Source organism: Podarcis bocagei, assembly GCF_964188305.1.
Source record: "Podarcis bocagei genome assembly, chromosome: Z".
Taxonomy (NCBI): Eukaryota; Metazoa; Chordata; class Lepidosauria; order Squamata; family Lacertidae; genus Podarcis; species Podarcis bocagei.
The window spans coordinates 14,286,535-14,305,890 of NC_138140.1; the positions used below are offsets into that span (position 1 = coordinate 14,286,535).

At 44.3% G+C, this 19,356-nt stretch overlaps 1 protein-coding gene across 1 annotated transcript; it reads left to right on the plus strand.

Annotated features, from left to right (window-relative positions):
* The first annotated feature begins 11,415 nt into the window (after positions 1–11,415).
* On the plus strand, positions 11,416–19,062 carry LOC308579321 (telomeric repeat-binding factor 2-like). The gene is made up of 9 exons (XM_081180240.1): positions 11,416–11,594; positions 13,180–13,394; positions 13,997–14,083; positions 14,277–14,423; positions 15,059–15,444; positions 15,641–15,910; positions 16,572–16,690; positions 17,652–17,716; positions 18,555–19,062. The coding sequence occupies exons 1-9, from the start codon at positions 11,426–11,428 to the stop codon at positions 18,735–18,737; spliced, it is 1,641 nt and encodes a 546-aa protein (XP_081036366.1). The 5' UTR covers positions 11,416–11,425; the 3' UTR covers positions 18,738–19,062.
* The last annotated feature ends 294 nt before the right edge of the window (positions 19,063–19,356 follow it).

Genomic DNA, 19,356 nt, shown 5'->3' on the forward strand with positions numbered 1-19,356 from the left:
GTATGGGCAGTTTTTCTGCACAGGGTGCCCAGCTGAGGTGGCACAAAATTTTAAGGATCCTTTTTATCTGCCCTTGGAAGGGCAACACAAGGACTTTGGGAAACTGCCAGAGCCCGAACAGAACCTTCCCACAGCTGAGTAAAACAAATGCAATTGCAGCTTTGCTGTAGTGCAGAGCTTTCCAAACTGTGTGTCGCAATGCGTAATTGTGTCCTGCCACCCGAACACTCGCCCCCCCTTTTTCCTGGGGGGTGGAAAGGGATTCATTTAACCTGCAGTTTGCTACTGTGTCTCAAAATGATGTATGTCTAAAAAATGTGTCCCAGACATGAAAACTTTGGAAATCAGTGTGTGTGTGTTTGTGTGTGTGTGCACGTGCTCTATTTATTTACTTCCCTAAACTGGGGTTATTTCAAAAAAATAACCCTTGCCTGGTTTTTTAAGCCTCATTCCTCCCTTGTCCCCTTCCTTCTGTGTGTCTCCCTTGTGTCTCTTAGGAAATATTCTCCCACTTTAACTTTGATATCCAGGCTACTAATTACTTACACAGGTTTGATTTTAGAGAAAAAGTCTGAATTTTAAAATTATCTGTACCATAAAATAAAGGTTGTAACAATATGTTAAAGGTAAGTACGATTTTATGAATTTTAGATCCCTAAGTAATAGCAGTTCCCAGCACATCATCTCTTCCATTCGCCTCTGCATAGTCCCATCCTTATTTTAACCAGTGTTTTGTTGTTTAGTCGTGTCCGACTCTTCGTGACCCCATGGACCAGAGCACGCCAGGCACTCCTGTCTTCCACTGCCTCCCGCAATTTGGTCAAACCCATGTTGGTAGCTTCGAGAACACTGTCCAACCATCTCATCCTCTGTCATCCCCTTCTTGTGCCCTCAATCTTTCCCAATATCAGGGTCTTTTTCAGGGAGTCTTCTCATGAGGTGGCCAAAGTATTAGAGCCTCAGTTTCAGGATCTGTCCTTCCAGTGCACACTCAGGGCTGATTTCCTTAAGAATTGATAGGTTTGGTCTTCTTGCAGTCTGTGGACAGTGTGTTGCATCAGTATATTGCCATGTTTAACTAGTGACATATCATTATGTTGAAATCGCTCAGCCCTAGTTGCAAAATTAGGAAGTTCCACTTGGGGGCAGCCATTTCAGGAAAGATTCTGGGATGCTGCCAAAGTCCTGGCATGGCCTTCCTGAAGCTGGAAGCCTTGTAAGGGCTTGCCCACACAAAGGTGAGAAGATCCACTTGAGGGTGCCAAATATTGGCCTCCCAGAGGCTGCCACTTTAGGAAAGATTACAAAGTGCATCCATTTCGTGTGGCTGTTGGAGGTGAATAGCATGCCAGAGCCCTGGCACCACCTTCACCAAGTGCGAAATCTAGTACAGTGGTACCTTGGGTTAAGTACTTAATTTGTTCCGGAGGTCCGTACTTAACCTGAAACTGTTCTTAACCTGAAGCACCACTTTAGCTAATGGGGCCTCCTGCTGCCGCCACGCTGCCGGAGCACGATTTCTGAAGCATCTTCTAATCTTGAAGCAAAGTTCTTAACCTGAGGTACTATTTTTGGGTTAGCGGAGTCTGTAACCTGAAGCGTATGTAACCTGAGGTACCACTGTACTTGCTTGCCCAGGTTTGGGCAGGAGAGAAGGGCTCTAGGACACTGCCAGAGCCTTGGACTTCCCTACCCAGAACCAGAGCACTGCTCAGGTCGCCCAGCCAAGGTGGCACAAAATTGAGAAGATCCATATTGTCTGCCTTTTGAAGCATGGCACAAGGGTTCTGGGGTGCTGCCGGAGCCCCTGACACAACTAAACCTTATGAGATTGCAACTTTGCAAGTGGGGGGGATAAATGAATGGAGAGTGGAATTTGTAACCCCTGGTTATAAACTGGGGTTATTAAAAGAAAATAAACTTTGTGCTCTTTCCTCCACTCTGCCCCTCTGTGTGTGTATGTCTCTGTGTCTTCCTCCTGTCTGTTAGGGAGCATTCTCTCACCTTACATTTGATATCTGTGTTACTAATACTAATAAACTCTATTAAACTCAAAAATAACAGTTGTAAGAAAATCGTAAGGGTAAGTAAAAATGTAGAAGTCTTAGATTCTTAAGCAGCAGCAGATGCTAGCACAGGACTCTGTTGAACTCTACATCATTTTCATCAAGAGCTCGGGAAACAGCTTAGCTCCCCTACCTTTTAAAAATTTTATATATATATATATATATATATATATATATATATATATATATATATATTGCGGGGGGGGGGGGCTGTAATGGATATACACCCAGCACCTGAGCCAAACATCCACCTGTATCTGTAATCAATAATGTTGTGGCCATTTCCAATCCAGATCGTTTGGTTGAATTTATTAATCACATCTTCATTTATACATGGGTGCTGGGGGTGCCAATGCAACTGAGTCTGCAATAAATATACAAAAAGACAAGTTTCCCCAGTTTCCCCCTCCCCCCAAAAATGCTTTGGTTCTATCCTTATTTCAGACATGCTGTCACTGCCTTCCCAAAGCAGAAGTCTAGTACTTGTTTGCGCAGCATTGCGGAGGAGGGAGCTGTTCAAGGACACTGCCAGAGCCCTGCAGTTTCCTTCCTAGAGCCAGATCAGTGCCAGTGGGGTGTTTGCTTGTATTTCTGTGTTTCCCTCCTGTCTTTTATGGAACATTCTTTCACCTTACCTTTGGTATCTATGCCAGTAATTACTTTCACAGCTTTTTTTCCCCCTTAGGGAAAAGGTACTATTTAAAAAATTATCTGTACGATAAAATAACAGTTGTAACAATATTTTAAGGGTAAATAATTTGTAAGTTTTACACCCCCACGTAGTAGGTAAAAGGTAAAGGCAAAGGACCCCTGGATGGTTATGTCCTGTCATTATTGACTACGGGGTTCGCCTCCATATATTTATCTACTTGCCCTGATATGCTTTTGAACCACGGACCTTGCCGAACTGCACCTGCTTCCCTGTTTGCCTCTATATAGCTTTATCCAGGGGTTCTGAGTAGGAACTTGAGGAAATTCAGTTTTGCTGCCTTTTTAAAATTCAATATTTTTTTTTTGTCAGGCAGGGTGGGGTTGGAATGGATATACACCCAATGCCTGATCCAAAAATCCACCTGTATCTGTAATAAAAAAAGATGTGGCCATTTCCAATCCAGATCATTGTCCACTTGCGTTTATTAATCCCATCTTACATTTAGCCACTGAGGGTGCTGCGTGGTGGCACTGCAATAGAAAAACTTGGTGGTGAGTTCCCCCACCTATTTTTCCAGAAAGAATGCACTGTTTCCATCCTTATTTCAGACATGCTGTTATATCAATATATCGCAATGTTTAGCTGGTGACATATCACAATGTTGAAAAGCAGACATCGCCCAGCCCTCATTGCAGCCCCTTTCCTTTCTGACCTCCATTTATGTAGGATGCTCATTTTAGTCTCTCAATCTTCCTGTCTTTTCAAGAAGCAGAACCTCATATATGATATAATGCATTGCAAACAGGACCTGTTACACGTAGGACCTGCATTCGTTGTAGGGTATATTCCTCTGGAGGTACTTTTACATAGTGCTATGCTATAGCAGTTATTCAAGATCTGAGGTGCTGCAAAATTTAGAAGATCCACTTGGGGGCACCAAAAATATTGGTCTAACATAGCCTGCCATTTTAGGAAAGATTACAAAGTGCGTCCATTTTGTGTGGCTGTTGGAGGGTGGCACAGAGCCATGCGCCGCCTTTCCAAAGCCGGAGGTCTATAAAGTTATTGCCCATCTTTGGGGAGGAGTGAACGGCTCTAGGACCCTGCCAGAGCTGACACAGAAAACCTCACACATACACTATGTAAATGAATTAAAGTTTACTACCTTCTTCTTTCCCCCTCCCAATCTATCTCTCCACCCCTCCACCCCACCGTATAATTGTATTCATTCTGAATATTGCATACACCTCAACTAACAAAACAAAACACGAGGGGGAGGACACACTACTGTACTAGGCTCCAAAATTATTTATGGAAGTGTTCAAAATGATGAGTTTAAATCTCACACCTCCAGACTTATTACAATGCCTTTCAACTAATCCATTTGATTCACAGACCAAAGGGCAAATATAGAAATTTCAGATCCGGTATAAAAATCATATCATTGTGGGATGACTTTGTGGTCCAGGAGACCATTGAAATCAGTTTCTGCATAAATTAGGGAATCCTCATTAAAACTTCTGCTTAGGTGGCGCTATACACTGGTCATGCTATCCGGAATATTTAAGGAAGCTGATCCTAATTTTCGGAGGGGTTGCACAGTCAAAGCCACATATTTCCATATGTGGTGGTTTTGTGACATCACCAAACCTTTTCAGAGTTGTGTCTTCAAAGAAATAGCTTGTTATATAACAAAACAAATCAACCAATCTCCTTTATTGGCATAGAAAAAGTGCATCATATACATGGATCAGAACACAACACAGTTAACAAAACATAGTAGAAGATAGTTTAGGACAAACCTGTCCCGACATCGTGAGATTCATAGCATCACTCAAAAATATTTCCACATTACCCACAATCTACAATTGTTCAGCAGATACGACACCCTGGAAGAATCAGTGCAATAAATCCCGTCCTTCAATAAGGGGGCCAAATACTTATCATATATTTTTGCATAGAATGGGAAATAAAACAAAACGTGTGTGATGGATTCGACCTGTTTTGTGCCAAAACGGCAGTACTGTATCTTTCAGAGTAGGGGATTTTCTAAAATCTACCTTGCAAAACTGCAGATAGTAAGACGTTGAATCTTGCGAGGGAAATTGTAAAGCTGGTGTAAATATGGCATGTCCTGGCCCAAATGAGGGTGGAATTATATATAACAAAACAATTGAAATGTCTCCTGCACTAGCACTACTTGGGCTTATGATCCCACCCGCTCAAGACTACCCTAATACAGTGGTACCTCAGGTTAAGAACTTAATTCGTTCTGGAGGACCGTTCTTAACCTGAAACTGTTCTTAACCTGAAGCACCACTTTAGCTAATGGGGCCTCCTGCTGCCGTCATACCACCGCCATGCAATTTCTGTTCTCATCCTGAAGCAAAGTTCTTAAACCAAGGTACTATTTCTGGGCTAGCGGAGTCTGTAACATGAAGCATCTGTAACCTGAAGCGTATGTAACCCGAGGTACCACCGTAATTAGCCATTCTTTTGACAGCTGGCTATATGGAGATAGCCAGATGTTGGAAAACTGGTGTTGGAATGAAGACTGATTCTTGGTGTACCAGAGTATGGTTAATAATAATAATAATAATAATAATAATAATAATAATAATAATAATAATAATAATAATAGGACATGCCCATTTGGCTGGGTTTCCCCAGCCACTCTGGGAGGCTTCCAGCAGGATATAAAAGCATAATAAATCATCAAATAAAAAAACTTCCCAATACAGGACTGCCTTCAGAGGACTTCTAAAAATTGTGTAGTTCTTTATCTCCTTTACATCTGAAGGGAGGGCATTCCACAGGGAGGGTGCTACCGCTGAGGCGGCCCTTTGCCAGGTTCCCTGTAACTTCACTTCTCACAGTGAGGAAACCGCCAGAAGACCCTAGGAGGACCTCAGTGTCCGGGATGAATGATGGGGCTGGAAACGCTCCTTCAGTCACACTGGCAGAGAAACAACATGTCAGGGCCAAGTAGCAAACACAATCCCTATTCCTTTCATAACATAGGACAAATGTTTATTGAACACATAAATTGTTCTGACTGTGGCAGGAATCCACCCAACACTCATGGGAAAATGTGGCATGATTTTTTTTGGAGCAATCAAATGCAACTTTTTTACATAGCATGACGAAAGTCTGTAATTTTATCAGGACAAGTTATTTGTTGTTTACTGTTGGAAATTGTTTTCTCAAAATGTATCTTCTGTACCATGAAACATAAATGAAAACATTATTTAAAAGAAAGAAAGAAATCTAACTGTGAAATGGAAAGAAAAAGGCTTAGAGAAAACTTAGTCAAGTTAATTCACAGATGGCAGATGGCATCTAAACACCCTTAAGACATTTACATAGACAAAACATATTTGCCAGCATACTGGAGAGATGCAGAGCAACTGGTACAACATTCCCTACAAGGTGGACATTATGGGGAGGAATATTCACTGAAGCCTCCTGCCAACCTAGCAGTTCAAAAGCACGTCAAAGTGCAAGTCAATAAATAGGTACCACTCCGGCGGGAAGGTAAACGGTGTTTCCGTACGCTGCTCTGGTTTGCCAGAAGCGGCTTAGTCATGCTGGCCACAGGACCCGGAAGCTGTACGCCAGCTCCCTCGGCCAATAAAGCGAGATGAGCGCCACAACCCCAGAGTCAGCCACGACTGGACCTAATGGTCAGGGGTCCCTTTACCTATTCACTGAAGCAATATTAGAAATCAGAAAGTGCTGTGTAATCAAAGTTTGGGTTATTAACAATTTTTTATAAGATATTTATTAAGATTTTCAAAGTATTACAAAATAAAAATGAAAAGAAAAAGAATTTTTTAAAAAAAAATGGTTAAAATCAACTCCATCTTTCCATTACTTATTTTTCATTAGCTTGTTTCCCAGACCTCCTCACGCCTCCCTTTATTGTATTCCAATTCGGTTTGTTGGTTCAGCAAATCCCTACCCTCTTTGTTTATCCTGGTCTTTAATTTTAAAATATTATGACATTAAATTTTTACCTAAATAATCCATTTTTCATATTCCCTTATAATATTACAGCTGAAAACCGCTTAATTTCTATCCAACATCATTCTAACATTCATCAATTTTACAATATTTCTGTAGATAGTCTTTAAATTTCTTCCAATCTTCTTCCACCGACTCTTCTCCCTGGTCTCGGATTCTGCAAGTCATTTCCGCCAGTTCCATATAGTCCATCACCTTCATCTGCCATTCTTCCAGAGTAGGTAGATCTTGTGTCTTCCAATACTTTGCAATGAGTATTCTTGCTGCTGTTGTAGCATACATAAAAAAAGTTCTGTCCTTCTTTGGCACCAATTGGCCGACTATGCCCAGGAGAAAGGCCTCTGGTTTCTTCAAGAAGGTATATTTAAATACCTTTTTCATTTCATTATATATCATCTGCCAGAAAGCCTTAATCCTTGGGCATGTCCACCAAAGGTGAAAGAATGTACCTTCAGTTTCTTTACATTTCCAATATTTATTATCGGGCAAATGATAGATTCTTGCAAGCTTGACTGGGGTCATGTACCACCTGTATATCATTTTCATAATATTCTCTCTTAAGGCATTGCATGCTGTAAACTTCATACCTGTGGTCCATAACTGTTCCCAGTCAGCAAACATAATGTTATGTCCAACATCTTGTGCCCATTTAATCATAGCAGATTTCACCGTTTCATCCTGAGTATTCCATTTCAACAGCAAGTTATACATCTTTGACAAAATCTTAGTTTTGGGTTCTAACAGTTCTGTTTCTACTTTTGATTTTTCCACCTGGAAACCAATTTTCTTGTCCAAATTATATGCCTCCATTATCTGATAGTAGTGAAGCCAATTTCGCACTTTGTTTTTTAGTTTCTCAAAACTCTGCAATTTCAGTCTATCTGGGTTATTAACAATTTTTAAGGAAGACCAACTTGCTTTGTTATATAAGGATCATTATTTTCCTTCTGGTGGCAACACTATTACTTATAGCACAGAATTGGAAGAAACATCTGCATATCACACCATGGAGAGAGAATGTAAGAACAATTACCCTAACTGAAAAACTAATGAAGAGGGTACATGCATTGAACAATACAGCTGATGCAGACATTTTATTTGGTATCTCATCATAAAATATTCAAATGAACATCTTGATGACAGGCAGCCACCGACCACACACATGGACGTATGGCAAAATCTTATATATACGGTATATGGTAAGTCTTCTGTTCAGGGGTGGGAGGATGGAGAATGAGGAAAACTTACTGTTTTGTTTATACATTTTGAAAATCATTTAAAAATTATTATGTTTAATAAAATAATAGTTCGCAACTGTTTGTCGCAGATAGTCAAATTACAATGGAATAAATAGAACTGGCTCCTTCGGCCTGTAAAGCGAGATGAGCGCCGCAATCCCAGAGTTGTCTGCGACTGGACTTAACTGTCATGGGTCCTTTACCTTTTTTCTTTTTTTACTAAAGCCCTGTCTCTTCGAGTCTTCATTCCAGATGTCCAGGCAGTGAAATGACTTCCTTTATTGTAGAACCATCAATCCCTCTTGATTCATTTACATCAGGAGTAGGAACTCTACCAATGCATCAGTAGATGCTGGCCAATCCGCAGGTATCCCTCTAGTCTGAATTAACATAAGCCCCACTATGTGTAAATCTCCAGATTTCCCAACAAATAATTAACACAGATCTAGATCTGTACTCTGTTGAATGTATTTTGATACCATTATGTTGGGCCTCCTTGGTTTGTAGCTCTTGGACAGGGCTGCTATATTCCGAAAGGTAAAAACCAGGACATCACGAAAGTTGTTGAGCATTTTTTAGCAGAAACGCCAAAATAAGCCCACGACAGTAGTCCTGGAATAGGGCTCATTCTCTCTCTCTCTCTCTCTCTCTCTCTCTCTCTCTCTCTCTCTCTCTCTTGTTAGCATACTTATGTAAGAGATACTTATGTATTTTTTGCACAATGCCCAGAAACACCTTAAGCCACCCAAGCTTTGCCCCTTTTGTGTAAACACCTTTGCCTGTGGACTAGGAACTCCTTCCCGACCACCTTCCCAAAGCCTGCCTGATTTTGACAAGGCTGCCTAAGGGATCCTACGATGTTGACGCAGCCCCAGCTGGCACCGCGTTCCCAGAGAGTCAGGCTTCCTGGCACAGCGGAGATCTGGCCGGGAGGGAGGAGTCTCGGGAGGAAAGGTAGCGGCAGGGCACAGCATTTTTTGCGTTTCCTAAAACATCCCCCTGGTTGCTACGTATTTTCGTATCCCGTGTGTGTGTGTGTGTGTGTGTGTGTGTGTGTGTGTGTGTGTGTGTGTGTACGGGAAAATCCGGACATATGGCAGCCGCGCTCTCGGGCTGCTTTACTCTTGTTGCATATCTATATTTCCTCTTTTCACACTACTCCCCCCGAAAACCGCTCTCTAGCACTCAGTTGGAGCAAACAGCGAGGACCTGAGCAAGGAGAACGCCATCCCATTCTTACCTAATGTTGAGATATCATACACAATATGTAATTGGTTCATGCTCTGTCCAAGCAAACTAGAAATGGTGAGCAGGGTTAGGGGTTGGGGTTGTCCTCATATAGTCCTTCTGTTTTTTCCTTCCTTTCTTTCAATGACCAATGTATGAATACAAGCTGCTAGAGCAACCCTTTGCCAACAAATATCCCACAGGAAGATTTGGAGGTGCCAAGAGTCCAGTAACAGAGTCCTCTGTCAAATGTCCAAACCCCTAGGGACCCGAAAAACTTTTATGTCTTGAACCATCATGTGATCTTTGGATGAAAGGCTGTATTAAAAAAATTAATTAATTAATTAAAGTAGTAATAAACTGCAATCAAATCTGAAACAGTCTGGAGTCTGGAAAAAAACATATGGATCAAAAGGTATGGAAGGAAAAATGCCTGACCAAGAATCAGCAGTAAAGGGGTAGATAAAAATGGATTGCCTGTTTCCTCCCCATCCCAAGGATTAACAGTATTCCGTCTTGGTCAGCTAGGAACACCTCTCTGTAATGTTTCTACCCCTTGTAAAAGTTGTTCCTAACCTAACGTTATCTAAATATTATAAATAAATAAATAAATAAATAAATAAACACACACACACATACATACATACATACATACATACATACAGTGGTACCTCGGGTTAAGAACTTAATTCGATCCAGAGGTCCGTTCTTAACCTGAAACTGTCTTAATATGAAGCACCACTTTAGCTAATGGGGCCTCCCGCTGCCGCCGCGCCACCACCGCACAACTTCTGTTCTCATCCTGAAGCAACGTTCTTAACCCAAGGTACTATTTCTGGGTACCCGAGGTACCACTGTATTGAGTGTACCTGAAGACGTGTGCATGCACGCTAAAGCTCATACCAATAACAAACTTAGTTGGGCCCCAAGGCGCTACTGGAAGGATTTTTTTCTTTTCTTTCGACTATGGCAGACCAACACGGCAACTAAATATCAACTAAATATCTACCTGCAACTAAATATCAGGGGCATGGAGGTGTGGTTCCACTGGGGATATATGAGTGCAGAGGCGGAGCTGGTACCCAGAGCTGGTACCCAGACCCGGAGCTGGCACCCGGGGGTGGGCCGATCCTCCCAGAGGGGCGGGGTGGCGAGCACGGGGGCGGCACCGCCTGCCGCGACAGTCCCACGGGGGCGGTGCCACTCGCGGCGAGTGTCCCGGGGGAGGGCGCGGCGGCGATGTCACCCCCACCTCAGAGAATACACCGGGGGCGCCCCGCATCCCCTTCCTTAGCCAGTGCCCTCGTGCTCTATCCGCATAGCTGTCAACCTTCCCTTTTTGCGGGAAATTCCCTTATCTCAGCGCTGCTTCCCGCTGCTATCCCGGATTGTTCGATATCCCGTAGACTGTCCCCGGGACAGGTGAGGCTGCTGATCCCTTCTTTCCAAATCCGAAAGTTGACAGCTATGCTCCGTCCTCTATCCTCCCCAAGTCTGATTTCTCTGCCTGATGTCTGTGGGAACCTGCCCGGCTGCCCCCTTGATTTAATAGACTTGTAGAGTTGCAAGGGTTCCTCAAGGATCATCAATGAAATGCAGGATTTGCTCCTCCAGAGGAGGAAAGAGTATTTGGAAATCCATGTGGAGGGGAGGGCAACCTTTCTTGGGTAGCCTCAGGCAAGCCTTGCCCTAGCCTGCTTCCCAGGGCTGTCTTGAAACTCCACTCCAGACTCTCAGGAAGAGAAAGGGCAATATAACAAACCACACAAAGCAAATCTCCAGGGTGTGACGTTTCTGTAGACCGAGTGGAAGAGGCAGGGAAGATGATTCTCAGTACAGGACGAACGGGATGCCCAAATTTAAGATGGGGAACCCTGTTGGAAGACCTGGAGATGGAGGAAGGGATTCGCTTCCTTTAAGGGCTCAAACCACTACGTGCAGGATTTCCCTGGGCAAGCAGCGCGCTGCCCATCGCCTTCCCTTCCACCCTCTGCGTTTTGTGGGCCTCCAGGCAGAGGAGCGAGCCAAGAGCCCCGCTGGGACCGGGACGCCGCTGAGAGTGACTCCAGGGCCCCGGGCTCTGAGCCAGCGATGCTCTCGGCGGTCCCCCCGACGCCCTCCTGCCTCGCCCACCGACCACGTCAGGGGCAGGAATCCTTAAAGGGCGCAACTTGCGCTACGCCCCCTTCCCGGCGTGGCGGCGCACGGTAGGAGGGAAGATGGAGGAGGGTGGCTGCGGAGCGTCCGAAGGAGCCGCGGAGGCTCGCGAAAAGGCCCTCGAGGAGGCGGTGAACCGCTGGACGGTCCCCTTCTACGTCCACCAGGCCCTCCAGGCTTTCCGGGCCGGCCGCAGCCGGGACTTTCGCCAGCTGCGGGACGTCGTATCTGGTGGGGAGACGAGCTAGTTTTACGAAAGGGGCATTTGGGGAAGATTGGCGCTGGGTTCCATAATTCTCAAGGGACAGTGGTACCTCGGGGACTTAATTCGTTCCGGAGGTCCGTCCTGAACCTGAAACTGTTCTTAACCTGAAGCACCACTTGAGCTAATGGGGCCTCCTCCTGCTGCTGCTGCGCCAACGGAGCACAATTTCTGTTCTCATCCTGAAGCAAAGTTCTTAACCTGAAGCACTATTTCTGGGTTAGCCGAGTCTGTAACCTGAAGCGTCTGTAATCCGAGGTACCACTGTACTTCCTGCTGGGGAACGTGAATGTAAATAACTAATAATGATAATAATAATTTTATAATTTATACCCCGCCCACGTGGCTGGGTTTCCTCAGCCGCTCTGGACGGCTCACAGCCTACAGTATATCAGAACATACTAAAACATCAAACATTAAAATATATTGCCTAATAGCCCCCGTTCCACTTATGTCACTCTTACGTATTTACATTTATATATCACATTTAATAGTCCTTAGGTGTTTTCATTTAAGAAAAAGTGAACCTAAAGCAACTTAAAATATAATACAATCTATATCCCTGGAATGTTTGTCATTTGCCTTTAGAAATTAAGGGAACCGATTTTAAAAGAAAAGGCACAACGTACAACTAACCAACTGCACGGAAGCCAAAAGGAAGGTCTGCAAATAGCCAGTTGTGATTCTCAGCAAGATGGTTAGGATACATGCCCCCTTAAATGAATGCCTCCTAAAGCCCATCACAGATGGTCACGAGAAGGGTTAGGATCCCCCCCCCAGCCTCCTAAGTACAGTGGTACCTCGATTTATGAACTTAATCCATTCTGGAAGTCCGTTCTTAAACCGAAATGGTTCTTAAACTGAGGCGCATCTTCCCTAATGAGACCTTCCGCTGCCGGTGCCCTTCCACCGTTCGTATTCCGTTCTTAGACTGAGGTAAAGTTCTCAAACTGGGACACTATTTCCGGTTTTGTGGAGTTCGTAAACCAAATTGTTCTTAAACAGGACTGTTCTTAAACCTCTTGAAATCTATTTCAAATTGGAGATTGTTGATGCGTATATTAAGAGAATGAGTTTAATGAGTTTTGGGTATGGCCCGTAGTTGAGTGTGATGGTTTCCAGAAGCCAACCGCTAGGAATGGCCTAGCACCTTTGGAGTATAGTTTTAAGAAGCTCAGCTACTTTACCACTCATTTTCTTACAGTAATTACTTCTGTATGTCTGTAAATAAAATCTGTACATACTGCATTTCTGCCCTACAAAACAGGAGCCCCAACAAAATATCTGACCACAAAGATTAAGACACTAAAAAGCCATGTGTTTGTGTATATATGCATACTAAGGATATTGTAGATTACATGCAAAAAGCACGCAAATACGAAGTGACTCCTGGGTCAAAGGGCATGTTGGGATGAAGTTGGCTGTCTGTATATGGTCAGGGGTATAAGGTATGGGACAGGGCTTTGGTGCCCTGGCCCAAGCCTCATTACACCTAATTTGCTGAACTATCTGATTTTGCTCAGTGACTGTTTGGACTGTCTTGTTCTTCTCCAGCTGTGCTTGCACGGCCCCTAGCGCAAGAGAAATGTATTGGCATTCAGCTGCAGATTGTGCAGTTTCTGTCTAAGATTGATGAAGATTGGACCATTGATCCCGAGACCAAGTTAATGCCTCTTGAAGATGCCCTTGTTATTTTGGATAAGATGAAGGATGAACTGGACTTAAACAGTGACGTAGCAGAAGAAATAAGAAAAAAAATAAAGGAAGCGGTAAGTGTTAGCATTTCCTCTTCTGTAGTCACTGATTACTGTTTCTCAGCCTAGTTAGAAAGTAAGAGGACAGCTGCCTTTAAGTTTCAAAATGCAGTATATTTCAGAAAGGGTTTAATTAAGGTTCTAATTCAATGCCAGGATTAACTCTTGCCTATTTTTCTCCATGCTTAAATTAAGCTTTTAAATAAGTTCACAAAAGTTAGTAGAAGCAAGGAGGCAAGATTCCTATATGGTGGGATGAAATGAGAGAGAAATGTATGCTCAAAGGTGCCTGAGTTTATTGGAACTCAGCATGTTTTCCTTCTTTGGGAAATCCAGGGTAATCATGGAAAAAATGGCTTCTTGACTGACTCTCCTAAGGCACCCATTATTTCAATGTTGTTAGCCTACAGATATTTAAGTAGCTTGCCTTACTTGAATTTAAAAATAATTTTCTTGAATAAGTGTTCTAATATTACACAATGAAAACCCACTGAGTTGAAAATGTAAAGCAGATCTAGAAAACTGCCGGGGGGTTGTTCCCAAACAGTATCTTCTTAGATTAGGAACATTTCCCCAAAATCTTCCTTGCAAACCATTATTTTGTCTTTCTTCTTCAGGCTGTCATAACCTGCATTAAAAACAAAAAATATGCACAAGCCAGAATGATCTTGAATAAGCACATGACAAAGGACCCAAGTTCAAAGGTGAGCTTTCAGCAGGTATGAGTAGTTCATGTTGCAATTGTTGTTGTTGAAATGTGCCTCTTGTAGGGTCATTTCACTACAAAGCAGAGTCATGGTTTGTCCTTCTCAAATTCTCCTATTCAGTGTCTTAAATACTCTCTGCCCTGCGCTGCAATTTGCTTGCAAGTTCTGAAAAACATTTCCCTTTTCTTAGAAAATGAGGTCAATGTTGCAGAGAATCATCCAAAGAAAAAACTTAAGTCACCGAGCCATCCGGAACTTCTGCTGCAAAGTTTTCCAGCAGAGAATACTTCTGTCTTTAGAAAGCTGCTGGAGTGTCCCTGAGCCCTTTCTTTTAGAGGTAAGCAAGGGTATGGGGTGTTGTTTGATTGTTGTAGTAGTGGGAGGACTATAGCTCCGTAGCCGAGCATCTGCTTTGCATGCAGAGGGTCCCAAGTTCAATCCCTGACATCTCTAGCTAGGACTGGGAATGTCCCCTGCTTGGAACCCTGGAGAGCCACCGTCACTCAATGTGTGGTGATATGTGAGCCAGCCTTTTTTTCTTCCGATGTTCCCGTGTGTTGCTGGAGCACTTGAATATCACCCACATTGCCACAGCAGAGCTCTTGCCGTCTAACCACTGTGATCAAAAAAGCACATTCAACACCGGAGGCTTAAGACAGGAGCCTTCTCCCTGGACAAACTATTATGTGCTTGGGAAATATTTTTGTGAAGAGCCAAGTGCCCCACTGCAGAACAGAACAGGGCTGCAATGTCACATTTGACATATATCAAGCTTGTAACTTGACAGTGTTTTGGACTAGCAATACCCAACAGCTCCAGCATCATGAGGCTGTGCTGACTGGGACTTAGGGGAGTTGTAGGTAAAGCATCTTCAGGGCACCAGCTTGGGCATGGCTGCTGTATAGATGTAGAAAAAGAAAAAGAAAGTAGAGAAGTGTTGTCTAGTAACTGTGTTCACACTCTCTGTTTAAGATGGCAAAAAAGGATTTGGACGATCAGATAGAGACCGGGCTCAGTCCTTTGGAAATGGCCAGCAAGGAGGAAATGGTGAAAGAAACTTCAGAGTTGGCAGCAGCAGATAAGCCTGAATCTGTGGGAAGATCTGATGAGACTTTGGAAGAGCCCAGGCCTGAGGGAGGGCTTAGCAATACAGCCGAAGAACAACCAAAGTCTCTGGAGGGAGGCCGTGAGACAGTTGCAAGGCTTTTGATGGAGGCAAAGGGAGCTGTTTTGGAAGTTGCTAAAGTGGTTGATGAGTGCCAGGCAGCTTCAAAGCCAGAAGAAGAAACCAGTGGAGCTGCAGAGCCTGCTATAGTTGCTGATGCCACTGTCTCAGCAGCTTCCAGTGACACGGACAGGTTAGCAGCCTATGGCCTCTCCCAGTTTTGACTCCTTTGCCATGCCGGGCAGCTGTTTTGCCATACAACTTCTGGCTCTCAGCACTCAAACCCAAATTGCACCTGCTGCCAGGGGAACAAGGTCTTTGGGGTGAGGTCAACAACATAAACTGGCAAAACTTGTGGAGCAACCTGCTGATGTTTCTTTATTTTGCAGATGCTCGCCTAAGAGGATGGGCTCGCATCCAGGTTTGGCTTCTGATTTCCACGCAGCCAAGGGCCAAAGGGAGGAGGAGAACCATGCTGCCTCCAGGCCACACCCTAGTGAATGCTCAGTGTCCACAAGCACACGGGTTATGGGGTCAGAGAGCGGGAACCCCCCAACTTCCTTCCAGGTTTCATCCAAGAGGCCTGCGGCAACTTTGGATGTCCAGACAACACAGCCCCAAATACCCACCCAGCCTGATGATACCTCCCAATCTCCCAGGTAAGAGTCCATGACTGCTGTGAGGTCTGCTGGGGAGCTGGCACAGCATGAAGCATTTGGTGCCGCTTTCGCCTTTGCAAGGAATCCATTCGAAGGCCTTAGGCCTCAGCCCAGAAGCTCCAAGGAAGGCAAAGGTGGTTTGCAGTGGTAGGGTTGCATTGCTGTGCATCTTCTCCCCCAGCTAGTAGAATCAGGTGGCGAGAGAATCAGGTTGACATACCTTGTCTTAATCTTTATTACTCAGATTGCAAAGACAGCAGAACTGACAATACGGTTTCTGGCCCCATTAAAGACTGCTAAACAAATTTATTGTGGCAGAAACACCTGTGCCAGACTCTGCTTTGTCAGATGCCTGGAATGTTAGCTTCAGTTGCCAGACAAAAGGTAGAAATTGTTATTTCTCTCCCCCCTCCCTCCTTCCGTCAGTTTCAAGGATAAGGGTTTAGGTTTCTGCCACCAGCTATTTGCTCCTATTTAAACTGTCATAGGTCTCTGCAGTAGTGTGTTTGCTGTGACAAATTAACCTCCCTCCTTGTCTGACACTTAAACTCAGCATCTCCATAATTTTGGTCATGTGTGACATTAACTGATGCAGCTCAGTCCTGTCCCATCTCCTTGTGGGGTAAGTCTTTCCTCACTTGTGTTTCTCTGTTCCATTCAGATTAGCTAAGAGGAGACTAATTTGTTCAGATCAGAATGAAGAAGAGGATCTCCCAGGTGGTGAAGAGGTTCATAGGGACCGGGACCAGCCCGAGACCCCCAGAGACCCCCGACACCTGGGTAAGCAGCAACTGTTTGAATCTGCTTGCCTGGTTTTGGGTGCTCGGCATGATCAAGGTTTCTTTGCCCCAAGGCTGCTATTGCAGAAATATAGCAAAGCTACTCTCAAAAGAGCAAAGCTGCCAAGCAGCTGACGCTCTCCTCTGAATGTCAGAATGCCAGAAGCTTTGAGTTCCCATTGTCTGCTCCATAGATTTGGAACCTGCTGAAGCAGCTAGTATCCTGTACACAGTAAGCAGAGGGGTTTTGGGGTACAGCTCTTGGCTCAAAAAAGTAAAATATTTGGACTGCCTGCTCCAAGTGCACAGCAGCAGCAGCAGCAGCAGCAGCGCGGACAAAATCATTGCCTTTTGCCTCAGACTGGCTTCTTGTTCTGCAGGGTGCTCAACCATGGCTCCATGCACTCTTCTAATTAAAGCACCTGTGCAGTTTGGATGGCTTCCCACATTGCATTACCCAGTGACATCACAATGACATGGGGGAAAACATCGCTAGCATGGCAGGCAATCCTTCAGGAGGCTTGCTTAGGCTATGCACAGGCTGGCTAAAGGCAAAAGTCTCAAAACCTGGCAAACATCTTACAAAGCAAAGTGTTCTTCTTCCACCGCTGCCGCCACCACCAGGTTTCTTGTGTGGTGAACCGGCTTATACTTGAGTCAATAAGTTTTCCCAGTTTTTGGTGCTATAATGAGGTGCCTCAGCTTATATGTGGGTCGGCTTATACTCGAGTATATACGGTAATAAAAGAGGACATGTCTGGCATGTCTGGCAACCCCAACATAGTTTCATCAGTAGTTGGCTGCCTACGCATCATGCTGCCAAACGCTGGGTAGAAATTGACCACTACCCTGGATTTCTGATGAGGGGACAGTAGTGGTAAAACCTCCCAATTACTGAGCCAGTAGCAATAACCAGCTTACTGAGTGGTTCCATCCATCCTGTAAATGAATTTATGTTTCAGAATCGAAGGGAAAAAGCAGCAGCAGCAGCAGCAGCAGCACTTCCCGCTTGGGTTCTAAAAAGAAGGTAACCAAGCCTATACCCAGTCTGGAGCTGAGCACACCAGTGAGAACAGATAGGTCTGCCTTGATAAGACCCCTCTAAATGGAGGCCAGTTGATGAGGACCACCTCTCCCAAATGAAGTAACTGATGAAAGCCCCATTAATGGGAACATAGGAAGCTGCCATATGCTGAATCCTGGTCCGTCTAGCTCAGTATTGTCTGTGCTACAGGCTTTCAGGCAAGGTGTCTCTTTTGCAGCTCTGCCTGGATATGTCACAGGTTTGAAGCTGGGATGTTCTGCGTGTTCAACCCCTGGACTAAGGGGCATCTATCTCCTAGTTAATTAATCAAGGGCAGTGGGGGCCAAACTTGGCCCTCCAGCTGTTTTGGGAGTACAATTCCCACCATCCCTGACCACTGGTCCTGTTAGCTAGGGATAATGGGAGTTGTAGTCCCAAAACAGCCGGAGGGCCAAGTTTGGCCATCACTGATCAAGAGTCTTGGATACCCGGATGTTTCCAAGAAGCCTGGGCAATCTCAGCACGTCATATCTGCTATCTTTGATAGCCTCTTGAACCACACTGTAAGGTGGCTGAATTTTATTACCTACATTTTGCAGAAGGAGAACTAAGTGTGGAGAGCGTGCCATCAAGTTGGGTTTAATGTCTCGAAATATGGGCCAGATATTTGCCTGCTTTGAGTCACTGGGCTACAGCCCATGTCAGCGGTAATCCTCTGTTAGCAACAGCCATGGAGCCATCTCCAGAGGGTGGGGTATCTGTCGTTCTGTCATGGGGGCAGGGGGCAAGTCTTGCAGCACTTGATGGTTGCTCACGAGAGCCTGTGCCCTCTTCTTTCTAGATCTGGACTTCAGAGGAGTCTCAGTGGATTAAGGAAGGTGTGAAGAGGTTTGGGGAAGGGAGGTGGAAAGCCATCTGCAAGGCATTCCCCTTTAAGAACCGGACGCCTGTGGCGATCAAGGACCGATGGCGGACGATGAAGAATCAGGGGCTCTTGGGGAATGACCTGGAAGCAAGTGGCTGAGCTACAACGCTATGTGGACATAGGGTGGGCCAGAAATACTTTTGCAGTGTATTGCATTGGGCCAGCAGGCTGGTCACTGCAATCTCTTAGCATCCCTCTGCTTTCTCACATAGGATCTGCCCCTCCCTGATAATACAAATTCAGCCATCAGGACTTGAATAAGATATACTGTATTCTATCCACAAACAGGACAACATCATCTTATATTCTCAGGATAGGCAAACATTCTTATTTACTTTTGGAATCAACTAACTTCAATTAGTATTAATAACATACTCTATAAAATCCCACAACACTGCACCAAAATCCAAAGATGATGCATCGCCTTGAGGTAATTTAAAACAAATGTTATTTTTACTGAAACTGCAGTGTTTCACACAATTTTGTGTTGCAATTGTGTTTGTGTTGCACACAAACTATGCAATTGTATAGTTATCAAAATATTTCCAGTGTTGCTACAGTTGGTAAAAAAGTGATGAGTTCTTTAGATACTACTTTTTTTAAAACCAAAATCCAAAGATGATGCATCGCCTTGAGTTAATTTAAAACTAAATGTTATTTTTACTGAAACTGCAGTGTTTCACACATTTTGCGTTGCAATTGTGTTTGTGTTGCACAC

Coding starts and splice junctions, on each gene's coding strand:
- LOC308579321 (XM_081180240.1), top strand. CDS start 11,426: ATGGAGGAGGGTGGCTGCGGAGCGTCCGAAGGAGCCGCGGAGGCTCGC. Junction 14,424..15,058: donor CTGAGCCCTTTCTTTTAGAG/GTAAGCAAGGGT, acceptor TCTCTGTTTAAG/ATGGCAAAAAAGGATTTGGA. Junction 15,445..15,640: donor GCTTCCAGTGACACGGACAG/GTTAGCAGCCTA, acceptor TTTATTTTGCAG/ATGCTCGCCTAAGAGGATGG.